The sequence below is a fragment of the Triticum urartu genome, chromosome 3A, assembly GCF_056163025.1.
Source record: "Triticum urartu cultivar PI428250 chromosome 3A, HENAU_Tu73, whole genome shotgun sequence".
Taxonomy (NCBI): Eukaryota; Viridiplantae; Streptophyta; class Magnoliopsida; order Poales; family Poaceae; genus Triticum; species Triticum urartu.
Window position 1 is genome coordinate 61,218,316 of NC_141875.1, and position 12,771 is coordinate 61,231,086.

Here is a 12,771-nt window from a genome sequence, read left to right on the forward strand (position 1 = left end):
TCTGAAGAAACATTGTGGTACATGGATTCTGTTGTGAATCTTCCTCAGTGGACAGAAATACCACACTGTCAGGCCAAAGTTACAAGTGGGCCACTCAGTTTCTCAGCAGCCAAGGAGAAATAAATCCATCAGTCAGACGAAAGAGTCAGAGGCTCAGAGCCCTGGCATCAGAAAAATCCTCCACCTGACAATTGATCTTCAGTTAGTGGCGACAGCACTGAACATCCCGTTGCCACTCGGCAGAGAAGTCTTCGGGGAACTATTCACGAGTCCACAGCACCATCTCGACCAACATGCTTATGCCAATCATCTTCTCGAAGAACCACGGAAGGGCTAGTGGTGCCGGAGTTTGTGAATGCGCACGAAGCTTTCCAGATTGGGACCAACATTTTGACCGGCGGACGCAGTTTCTGCTCATTCAGACCACAGGGTTCCTGAGAGTACATTTCAAAAATCAGTGAAAGAAGGCGGGATTTACCTGAAAAACGAGCGTCGTGATCTCGCCTTCGTCGCGTGGAAGCAATGCCAAGCTCCAGTAGCAGGTAACAGGGGCCACGCACTCGTTCAGCACCCGCTTTAGGATCTTGCCATGGGCACAGACTTGCGATGCGCTCGTCCACTGTGAAAGATAACATAGATGTAAAAGAGATAAAATTACTCCCTCCGATTCCAAAATACGTGCCGTGATTTTACTTCAAAATAAAACACAAAACAACTTGATCCATTGTCAATCTTGTCACTAAAACACGTCTGAATCCGTGTTGCTAGGAGCCTAAGAAACTCATGAGATAAATTGGCCATGTAGCAACCAGAGCGCATGAGCGAAATAACAGAAGCTCGGTCATAGTACCTTCGACAACAAGGCACAACAAACACTTGCAAGAAGGAGCATTGTACGGTTCATGCTAACTCAAAGAGTTCTTCATGATGAGGATTATGATGGCATGGTTGGCATGATGATGACCTGATTGCTGAGCTCTTTGGAAACAGCCGCCGTCAATGTCAATTACACTACACATCTCCACCTGCAGATCCTGAGATCCACTGGGCGCGGTTGTTGCTCTGATCAACAAAAAATGATGTACAGGCACAGTGCAGCGGCGAGCCAGAACGCTCAGTAGATGCTTAATGTTTCATCTTGGTAAGCTGTAGCCTGATGATCCAATCTGTTATATTTTCACATCTTCTCCAAGGAAAAAAAGAAAAAAAAAGAAATTTACTGCAGCGGATATGACTGCATGCAAGTGTCCAAGATTTTATCATCAGCAGTTGGACCATCCTTACAGTGTCACTACATCTGCACCCCAGAACATGGATTCCCAACTAGGAACTGAAAAAAGCATTGTGGTACATTCTGTTGTGAATCTCCTTCAGTGGACAGAAATACCACATGGCCAGGCCAAAGTTACAAGTGGAGCATTCAGTTTCTTCTGCAGGTAAAGAGAAATAATTCGGTCGGACCGACCGAAAGGATCAGAGGCTCAGACCCCTGTTGGTATCACCAAAATCCTCCACTTGACAATTTATCTTCAGTTAGTGGTGACACAACTGAACATCCTGTTGTCACTCGGCAGAGAGAGAGGTCTTCAGGGAACTATTCAGGAATCCACAGCACCATCTCGATCAACATGCTTATGCCAATCACCTTCTCGAAGAAGCATGGAAGGGCTAATGCTGCTGGAGTTTGTGAATGCGCACAGAGCTTTCCAGATTGGGAGCAACAGTTTGATGGGTGGACGCAGGTTCTGCACATTAGGCTCTTTCAGACCACAGGTTCCTGACATTGCATTTAAAAATCAATTGAAAGCAGGCAAGAGTTACCTGAAAAACGAGCATGATCTCGTCTTCATCGCGTAAAAGCAATGCCAAGCTCCAGTAGCATGTAACAGGGGTCACACACTCATTCAGCACCGGCTTTAGGATCTTGCTGATGGGCACAAACTTGCGATGTACTAGTCCACTACGAAAGATAACATAGATGTAAAAGAGATAAAAGGATGAAGAAGCCTCTATTTTCTGTACCTTGTAATAATATAATAAAAGAATGGAAATGGCAAGAAGCCAATCAGACAGTGATCATTTTTAGCTGACGCAAAACAACTTCATCCATTGCAAATCTTGTCACTAACAAGTACTGACAAGAGAGCAGTACTTCGTCCTCTGCTTTCTGTACTTTGTATTATATTATGAAATAGAATAATGGAAACGGCAATAAGCAATCAGGCAATGATAATTTCTAGTTAACGCAAAACAACTAATCTGTTGCAAATCTTGTCACTAAATAAGTACAAACAAGACAGCAGTACTTTATTTCTGCTAAAGTGCCAATTACTACTTATTTCATTAGGTATCCAAAGCCTTTAATTCCATATATCTGTTTGCAATTGTTGAAGTGTTGTTGCAATGTTATAAATGTTTGAAGAGTGACAAATGCTGACAGCAAGAGTGGAATCTCGATGTACACATGAATGACTCCAGAATGGTTCTTTCATACCTCCAAAAGTGTTGTTCTAGCTGAATCCCGAAATTTGGCATAATCATTAACGACTCTGCAAATATAAGCATTTTCAACGCGGATGTTGATAAACAAGAGTATCTCATTGTTATGCAACCTTAAGGTGAAAGTTCGCATGCAAAGCTCAAAAATGGGATAAAGAAGAAACAGCATCAGCGCCCAACCTTTCTTCACAGGCTTGTATTGCAAGCATTTAGCGGCGATAGCAGAAAACGGAACACTCCAAAAGGAGCCAAGGCATAAACTCTCCTGAAACATTTAAGCACTGCAAGTCATTAGAGTGGGACAATCGAATGCATGAAAATTCCGTTAACCTACACCACCTGAATGTAAACCACAGTTTGATGATAGCATCATCAGTACGGCATTTCTAATATGACTTTTTTAGGAACCTGACACATTTCTTTGCATCTGCATCTTTATTGCTAAGAGCCCCAAAAGCTCATGAAAACATATGAACACCTGATTCGAGCAGCGGAATAGTGAAAAATCAATCAGCCATACTTGGGTTTTGACTTTTGCGAATGATTCTGAGAAAACTACCAGTGACAACAAGGTACGACAAACATTCGCAAGAAGAAATATCGCACCGACATATGAAAACAGCACCCGGAATGCACTCCTCTCGACAAAGACATCATGAATATTAACTCCACTCTCGCAGCGGTGCATGTATCTGTACATGCCACTGGAAACCCCCTGCGCTTGCTGCTGCATGGTCACAGCGCATCAAACGATCCCGAGTCAGCTTCTTGTACAGGTCACAGTCACACGACACCTACAGCACATCAGCATCAGGCGCCAGCAAGTTAATCATGCTACGTTCTGAACTGGCCAAAGGAATAGCAAGCGCCACACTGACGCAATACAGATGATCTTGAAAAAGGAACCAGATCATTGCACACAACAGAGTCTCACGGTCGAAAAAGCAGAAGAAAAGTAATTCATCTTAGCTCCTCGTGGGTGAAAGATTCATGCACACACACACGGTAATGTCGAAGGAACAATAACGTACGCAGCCAACAACACTAGACACCAGTAATAACCTGCATCAGCACTGGGAAAAGGAAGAGATACATTTCGAGATAGTTGACGAAATTAAGATTTGGGGCGGTGGAACAAAAAAATCCTTGACCAATCTATCTACGCACTTAGGGCTTGGGGAGTTGGGCGTACCTAGCCGGTAGGAGTGGAAGAAGGTCTTCGGCGGAGTGGACGATCCACCACGGTGTCCTCCCTTGGTGCTTGCTCCCGCAGCCGCTCGACGGCGCTCGTGCCGCCGTGCCGGTCTCTCGCCAGGTTCGGGTTTGACGCTCCCTAACCGTCGGTCTGGCCCCTGACGGAAATAGAATTTCGCACTGGACGCGGAAGAGGACGCAGAATAGAATTTTGTTGATTGTTCAGCACGACCTGACCGCATTCAACACAATATTTTTTTTTTGTTCTCTCTTGAAATTTGGGGTCATGGTCTTGGCAAGTGGTCTTTCATGGATCCTGAAAATTGTATCTTTTGTTAACCATTTGTTTCTTGAGTAGAATTGCCTTTCTGTAACTATTTTTTTAGACTGGAAACATTTGGCTACATAGCAGTATCAATCCATTAATACCAACTGATCATCACATCGTGGTTTACAGAAATCATTATAAGTTTACAACAGTCTAATGCAAACAAGAGAATGCGTCCCCAATTGGAGCTTACACAAATCGATGCTCCCTGCTGCAATCTACAGAGGCTGTTGCAGCATGCAAGTGTTGAGGTACAGAGTAAACATTATACAGTGTTCGAAGCTACTGTTCTCGTCTAGTCGTCTAGAGATCTTTGGGCACGAGTCACGGATGATTCACCATTTCCTCGCGCGCTTCTCCTTCCTCCATTCCCATGGCTTCTCAGGGTTCGGCAGCGCCCACAGGCCCAACCCGCTCACCCACGCCTGCTTCTCCCACTGAACAAATTTCAGTCTGTCAAGGTCTTTTCAAGTGTATATATATGGTAGTTGGTAGGTTGAAGAAATGCTCAGAGTGCGCTATACTGCTCTTCAGTCATGTGAACCGAAGCTGCCAAGCAAGTCACATTGCTTACCTCTGCGAGCTCAGGCCGTCGATCATACGCAGAGTAGTGCCATGTGAGGCCTTTCTTCAGCATGTGTTCCTGTTTTAAAAGCAAGATATGAAAACTTGATTGTTTCTTAGTTGAAAAGTCGCAAAATGGTTAACAGGCCCATAAGTATGCATGTATGCATGTATCTTCATACGAGGAAATACATCATGTTTCGTGCAGAATTTAATAGTAATATTTGAGGCTTGTTGATTCGATTTATGTTCTGGTGAAAGTTCTGAGAATTTTCAAAATCTTAAATACATACAGTTTCATGTACTGTAAATGTGCAGTTTCATGATTATTGATCTTTTAATAAGAAAACCAAACAGCACATGGAGCATACATAATTCAGTACTTGCATAGGTTATTTCCAGCATAACAGACCTCGAAAAGGTGACTCTGACGTGACAATAGAGTATGACATAATACCTGCACGAAGACACCATTGCAGACAACATCTCCAACTAATCGACCGTACCGGTCAGTATCACATATGGAAACCTTTAAGGTTCTTCCCTTCACCAGCCTCACCAGCTCCTCTTTTGCCTCTTTACCATAAGGCATCGAGTTCTCTGGTGCATCAATCCCTCTGCATTGCATCGTTTCGTTCTATAATATCTCAACTCCAGTCCAATAAGAACAAACAAAGCCCTTGACCATCCATTGGGACCAAGATGTGGGACAAACCTTAGCCTGATCCGGTACTTCTTCGCGAGAACATGTTTCCCTGTCAAGTCAGGAACTTGCCTGCACTTAGAAGAAGCTTCAGAACTGTCAGCAGGTGAGACCGCACAGAAATAGACAGTTGCCTGATGTTAATTTTTGAAGTTACCTATATCCGGCATCCACTATGATCTTATGTAGCATATCAGCCTTCTCATAGTTCTTGGCCGTCCGCGCCTTGGTTCGCTCTGCGGCGGCTTGCTGAACTTCACGGGGCACGTTGCTGGACTCACGAGGGTCAGCCGCGTCAACATACACTGTGATTGTGTCACCGTCGGCCACCGCCTTCGCATCCACCTAAGAAGCTACCACACAAATCTGTGAGCAATATGCCTTCGGGGCCAATGCAGAAGGAGACACCAAGACAGGGAGGCCTTACAGGGAGCGTGTGCAGCTCATACTTTACACCGTAAAATTTGGGCATGGGAATGTAAGCACCAGATGCCAATGAAACTCTCCAAAAGGAGCCCAGAAATGGCACCTTCCCTCGCAAGAAGGAAATCAAGACATGGAATTAGCTAATGATTCAGTCAATGCAGCACAGTTCTTCGGCAACTGGATCTGCAATGCTACTGATACCCTAGGGAAGGATCAACAGCCAATCGAGGCATACAGAAAAAAAAAATCTTTGGCGCCGCTGGGGATGGGATTCAGGCATTCAGCTTCTGAGATTATATCAATACCTTGGGGAGCAGGGTGTGGCGAGAGGCCGCGACGAGGAGGATGGCGCCGACGAAGCACAACAGAGGCGTCGACGCGCGCCTCCTGGCGGCGCCGCCATGGGCACGGGCTCCCCTGTCGCGGCGAAGAAGCCTGCGAGTGTGAGAGGCGTACATGCCACCAGGCGCTTGGACTGGCGGAACACCCTCGGGCGCGCGCCGCGTGGAGCCGGGCTGCCCACTCGTCGCGTGGGGCCAGCAAGGGAGGCTCGCCGGCGCCGGGCAAGGACCGGTCAGCCAGCAGCGTGTGGGTGCGGCGGCGCGGCGTTCGAGCCGAACTGGGCTTTTTTTTTTCAGTGCAGGCGGATGCGGGTGGTGGGACGTATGACATAGCCCATGGGCCGTATATTCGTGTACGTGGGCTTGCACGGTTCTAAAGCCATGTTGGGACCGGGCCGTCGCAGCCGTCATCAACTTCACATCTTCATACCCTGTAAAAATCCCCTAAAAAATACCCTGTAAAAAATGAAATCACATTTCCATAGCCATTTTCATTATCATAGCCTCCATACCCATTAGATTAATTACTTGTAATCAAAATTCCATCGTGAGGCCCATGGAATTACAATAGACCTTCACCACCGTCTTGAAGATTGCGGTTGGTAAAAAAAAAGTCCCACTAGCCCCATATGTATGTATGTATGTATCCTCAAGCTCCGAGAGAAAGAAAGAAAACAAAAACATAGCTATTATGACGACCCATTTCTAAAATACTCGGTCTTATATTTGTTTACAAAGGGAGTATTTTTCCACCCCAGAAAAGTATGGTGCAAATTACCGCTATGGTGAGACTACATAGTCGAAAGTGTAATCAACTCTTATTTACAGTACACAGTATCTCTTGATCACAACAACATGAGCGAGGGAATTTATGATTCTTTTTAAACAGACCATGAAAATTTCCTGAAATGGTAAGTTGGCCTTGGTGCAAAGGTAGACAGCACAAAGGTTGTTGTTGCTGGCCCGGGTTCAAAGTCTCACGCTGCAATTTCTCCTAAAAGAATACGGAAATGATAAATCCCGAACATTCGGATTTTAAGCATGGCAATCCGAACGATTTTCATGGCAACTTTAGTTCATGCGAGGTTGGCAAACATGGCAATTTTCTGACAAAAAAAAATGAACTGGGACAATGTTGCCATGTTTTAACAACTAAAGTTGCCACCTCACGTCAACTAAAATTGACATGAAAAACCGTTCGGGATGACATGCTTAAAATCCAAACATTCGGGATTTATCAGGGTCCGGCAAAGTGGCTTCTAGTTCCCCCTTTTCATTCTTTGTTTCAAAAAAGTTTCCTTAAATGAAAGCACGATGTCATTTCATGAATTTCATTATTTTTTTTCTGAATTTCACTACAGTTTTTGCATGCAAATGTTCCGTCATTTGCCCGTTCATGGAAGAAAAACAAAAGACTATTTGGACAGGATCATGAACATATTTCTCCAAAGATTTTCATCACAAAACAAACCATGTCTGGAATGATCTCTACTTACTTATATATACATAAATGTTCTGGTTCTGCCAAACTCAAATAATCTTAACCATCAGTGCAGCTATATCCCATGCAGTATATTCAGAAATTACTAGCAGGATTAAAAGTTCATTCTGTCATTACATTCAAGAAAATCCATGCATACTTTCTACATTCTGGATAAACGGCAGCACAACTGAACCCTGTCCGCCAAGGGGATACATCGTGATTTCACATTCTGGAATGCTAAATGATCAAAAGGCACATACCGGCCAGATTGGTGTGTTCCTCTCATCCTCTGATTTGCTAGCATACTTCTCTGTATCTACCACAGTTCTTTCTCACTGTTGTCCCACTGGCTACGCTGATGTAAGCAGGCCATACGGATACTAGAATTTGAACAGCTTATTGTGTACCTTCAACACTAGCCGGCACGTCAACGAGACTCTTGTGGTGGTCCTGTGGAAGGTGCCACTTGGCTCAGAGCTAGCACTGCTATCTGCTTTGCCTGGGCTGTAATCATAGCTTAGATGCTTGAATTGCGGGCACTGTGAGATATTTGCAACCTGTAGAATGCAAATAAAGTTGATTATTAGTTTGCGCGTATTCGGGGTGCTTTGCAGTGGGCAAAAGTTTCACCTTGTCTAGATTATGCAGCTCATTGTCTTGTATACCATGTAGGAAGTCTGCAAATGTCATGAAAATATAAATAACTAAAGCCTAGTTTTGCCAACAAAATAATCTGAAGAGGTTTTTATCAAGCTAATTCATGAAAGAAACTACGGGGCTAACCTGTATAAGCCTGATCTTTGAATATTAACAGGCTGCAGGGCATTAGTAGAAGTGACGAAGCAGGACCAGCTTCCTTTGTGCCTTCAACCTTATAGGAACCATTACTCTCCTGTGGCTCATCAGTTTGTATATTTTGGAGATATGTATGTTCAAGCCCTCTGAGCTTTCCGTGGGGTGTGAAATCAAGCACAACCGGTGAAGCAAGGGATATGATAGCGACAACAGGAAAATAGGCAGGGCCGTCTTGATGTGGCTGAAAGGTGCAGTGTTATTGTACTTCAGTGAAGCGCAAACCATAGAAGATGTACTAGAGAAATGAACAATATGGAGCTGATGATTACTGACCATGATCCCTTGATTAGGATGATACTCATTAATCAGAACATGATTGATTGCTGAAGGAAATAAACCAGTCCACTGGCAGATTCTGTCAGTTATCTTTGTAAGCCATGGAGGTACTGCAATATTAGACAAATGAATGTAATTTCAATGCTAAAAACTGATGACTACCTAACTAAAGTAAAAAAGAATGTACACTGTATGTAATTTTAAGCACTCATCATATTTTTAGTTCCTGAGAAAACGCTTTTTTTGTCTTCTGTACAACGCCAAGCATGCATAGATACCAGCCAGAAAATTGCATGAAAACATGGGATTAATCCTTATGATGCAATAGACCAAAAACAATAATGTACACAAAAAGAGCACGCAATCAACTGTTGGGGATCACAAAGGAACAATCTGTTGTTGGGGATCACATGCTTGTGCAATGCCCCTACGCGAACAGTATCTGGTAGACTGGTACCAGCTGGCGGCGTGGTCGCTGATCGAGCATCTCAGCCCAGGTAGCTACTGTTTCTTGCCCTTTGCTCTCCTGTACATCCCCTCTTTTCATGTCTTCCTTTTCTATGTTTCCTATCTCTGTAATCTCCCAGAGTTGAGATCTTCCCAGCTCTCTCATTAACAATGAATAGCCCAATGCAATTGTTTGTCAAAAATAAAAAATAAACATTTTTGTTTCACTATTAGAAAGAGAGAACATAAGACACTGCATATTGCTTTTGCAATTTATTTAACTGAGCACACAAGATCTTTTTACATGTCTCTACCACAAACACTCATAGCGATTTTGCCATTGTATGGATTACAGAGGGGGTAGGGGCATCTAAAATAAATTTCTGTCTGCCCGATGATAAAACCATGCCTGCGATGCAGGGATGATAGACCAATAGTAAACCTTAAATTATGTAATAGACCAAAAGAAATGTGATTTGAACAAAAACATGTGCTCTGTTGCGGGGCATTATAACTGAAGCAGCAAAACAAATTAAACAAAGGAGCAAACCATTTTAACAGATTTATTTGACTGATGGAAAGAGAGAACAGATGATGATACGAATAGTTCTTGTTATCTCTCAAAACTGAGAACATGAGATCTTCTTTCATGTCTCTTTCCTCAACCTCTGACGGAGATTTCGTCAATTCTAAGGATTCTAGAGAGGGCTGAGGGCATCCATACTACGTTAGCAAGCTTATCGCAGCCAAATTATGAAGGAACAACGAATCCCTGAAGTATCTCCGTAAAACCACATGGGGGCACTTCAGTTATGTAAAGCATGACACAGAATCCACAAAATTGTGCTGAACATTACAATGCTGATGAATACTCACATGCCTGCGGCAGTAGCCCCTTCTCGTGCACCACTCCTCCTGCACAGCACAGGTCGACCAAATCAACACTTTCCCAGAGGCAAGAAAAGAAAAGAATAGCGCAAATTTCCAAGCAGGGATTCAATTCAGGGACTGCAGCCGGCAACACGCACCCCAGTTCTGGAGCCGCCGGTTTTTCAAAATCTTCCACTTGGGCGCCGGTGCCTGGTATACCTGCAACGGAATCCGCCACCGGAGAGAGCCTCAGACCACACGAGCAAGACAGGAGAAAGCGAAACCAAAGTAGGGGATCGGGCGAGTAGTAGAAAGGAAGGAGAGGATTGGTCCAGTACATGGTGGAGGAGCTGGGACTGCTCGGTCTCGGAGATGAAGTCGGGGACGTATAGGACGGTGGGGATGGAGCCGACGGCGTAGTCCCCGGGGATCCTCAGGCACAACTCCGGCGAGGGGTTCTCCTCCTCCGCCGCCGCCGCTTTCTGGGTCGACTTTTCCTCCATTGCTGCTTCGGCCGAGGATGCTCGTGCTACTGTACTTCCCTGAAAATCATTGGTTAAGGGCAAAGCTGGCCAGGCCGTGTTTTTAAGACCGGCCCGCGGGCATAGATTTTGGCCCGGCATGGCAGGCAAATAAAAGGGCCGGGGTGGCCTTCGGCTCGCCATGGATCAAGGCCCATTCCTGAAGTCAAGCCTTAAGGCCGGTCCGGCAATTTCTCAAAAAAAAGGCCGGTCCGGCAAGAATCCCTTTTACATTTTCTGTATCTTTTTCTTAATATTTTATATTTCTATTTTTTTTCAGATTTTCTGTATTTTTCTTTGTCTGTATCTTTAGTTTTCTAGATTCTTCTGTATTCTGTATTGATTTTAAGATTTTTCTGTATTTTATTTTTTCTCATTTTTTTTATATTTTACTAAAATTTAAAACACGGATGGCTTGGAAGGCCGAAACGACCCAGAAGGTCAGCCCACAGGCATGCCGGACCATGCCGGCCTTTTTAGTCACGTGCTAGGCCGATCCCCGAGTCGAGGACTTCAGGCTCGCACGACACAATCCTTTTATAGAAGGTACGATATGGGTCATGTCATGCCAGACCTTTTTATAGGCGTGTTGGGCCATGCCGAGACATATGTGACGGAGCTAAATCCGACAGATCTCGAGGTAGGGATCCTAAGCTAAGCGTCTAGATACAACGGTAACAGGTACGTCAGGTTTTACTAATGTTTGGGCTCTTTGATGAGATAATACCCTACATTTTGCTTGTGTTTATTGCGTTGGAGTAACTAAAGAATACATGTAAACACCCATACCTAATCCCTCGGTTTATATAGATATACGGAGGGTTTAGGGTTACAATATCCTAGTCGGCATGTACAAGGGCACTAAGTCTTCTATGAATCTAGCTTCTTTAGTATACATCAAGTTTTCTGGATCCTTCTGTTTATGCATCATGAGCCACGCGATGTGGCCCACTTTGGAACCGACTATGGGAGTCCTCAGCTCAGGCCACCAAGCCAGAAAACGACATGGTCAAAGGCCTCCTAGCCGGGACAGGTCAATAACACCTGAACCGGTCTTCAAATTTGGATGCACCTCTGTTCACCTGAGCGGTCAATTCATCTTCGGTCGTCGGTTTTGAAAATTGGTTGTCGCTCTTGAAAAATGGTTCAACGAAATCATCTTTTGTAGTCAAAGTTTTGATGTCAGCCCGAATCCGAGGAGACCGAAACCACCTCGGCTTCTAACAAGTGCTGGATATAATTGAGCCGAGCTATGCATTGGAAAGGTTCCCGCCCAGTCGTGCCTTAGGCATGAAGTATTCCGATTAATAATACATGTGCTAATAGGCTGGCCCCACATGTTATTAGAGCCAATGGTTCTGATGAACTTTGATACTTTTAGAGCATTACTAGTAGAACCCCTAAACTCTCAAACCCTTGTAGCCGTTTTAACGATTGAGAAATGCCACTTTTTGACACTTTTAAGGGTTGAAAAATAGAGGCGAAGACTAGAATCCTTAAACCCAACCCTTAAACTGCTTTAAGGGTTGGATTTGAGGGTTCTAGTCTTTGCGTCAACCCCAACCTTTAAAACTGTCATTTCATATATCACACATTTCATCACATTTCATCATATGACATATCACAAATTCCATCACATTTGACATAAAACAATAATCATTCTAGTTATTATTACAACATCGAATAAAACAATAATCATTCAAATTATTACAACAATGTTTGAGCAAATTACACTAATTGTTCGAATCAAATATGACATAGAAAAGTAAAACAAAGATACATCATGGGCCAATGCGCCACCCATCCAACTGCCAGTGGTGCTTTATTAGATCATCCCGGAGCCGACCATGAGTGGTTGCATCCCCAATCTCACGATGTGCTTGAAGAAAAGCGTGTATGCGAGAAGGATTTCTTTCCGGTTGCACACAGGTACCAACATTGTCATAGAAACAAGGGAGGTTTAACCCTCTTTCATCCTCTAGGATCATGTTGTGTAGAATCACACAACATTTCATGATGTTCATCAAGGTTTTTTTGTCCCAAAACCGAGCTGGACCACGAACTATGGCAAACCTTGCTTGCAAAACACCGAAAGCTCTCTCAATATCCTTGCGGGCTGCCTATTGTGCCTTGGTGAAATGAGCCTCTTTTCTTGTTAAGGGCACCCCATTTTTCTCCTTGATGGACTTCACAAGAGTTGCCCATTCGGGATAGATGCCATCGGTGCGATACTATCCCATTGAGTACTCATTGTCCATGATTTT

General features: G+C 44.1%; 3 protein-coding genes across 3 annotated transcripts; all 3 read right to left on the minus strand.

Annotated features, from left to right (window-relative positions):
- Positions 1–832: 832 nt before the first annotated feature.
- LOC125542828 (uncharacterized) lies at positions 833–3,279 on the minus strand. Its single transcript, XM_048706036.2, has 5 exons — positions 3,059–3,279; positions 2,680–2,764; positions 2,495–2,549; positions 1,822–1,960; positions 833–1,745 (listed from the first exon to the last, which is right to left on the minus strand). The coding sequence occupies exons 1-5, from the start codon at positions 3,230–3,232 to the stop codon at positions 1,599–1,601; spliced, it is 600 nt and encodes a 199-aa protein (XP_048561993.2). The 5' UTR covers positions 3,233–3,279; the 3' UTR covers positions 833–1,598.
- Positions 3,280–4,095: 816 nt separating this feature from the next.
- On the minus strand, positions 4,096–7,447 carry LOC125542826 (putative staphylococcal-like nuclease CAN1). The gene is made up of 7 exons (XM_048706034.2): positions 6,020–7,447; positions 5,716–5,817; positions 5,446–5,633; positions 5,301–5,360; positions 5,043–5,202; positions 4,596–4,664; positions 4,096–4,458 (listed from the first exon to the last, which is right to left on the minus strand). Exons 1-7 carry the CDS (start codon positions 6,464–6,466, stop codon positions 4,357–4,359), a joined length of 1,128 nt encoding a protein of 375 aa, XP_048561991.2. The 5' UTR covers positions 6,467–7,447; the 3' UTR covers positions 4,096–4,356.
- A 143-nt stretch (positions 7,448–7,590) lies between these two features.
- LOC125542827 (oxidoreductase) lies at positions 7,591–10,542 on the minus strand. Its single transcript, XM_048706035.2, has 7 exons — positions 10,325–10,542; positions 10,145–10,205; positions 9,993–10,031; positions 8,667–8,779; positions 8,322–8,574; positions 8,169–8,215; positions 7,591–8,095 (listed from the first exon to the last, which is right to left on the minus strand). Exons 1-7 carry the CDS (start codon positions 10,487–10,489, stop codon positions 7,919–7,921), a joined length of 855 nt encoding a protein of 284 aa, XP_048561992.2. The 5' UTR covers positions 10,490–10,542; the 3' UTR covers positions 7,591–7,918.
- Positions 10,543–12,771: the final 2,229 nt, after the last annotated feature.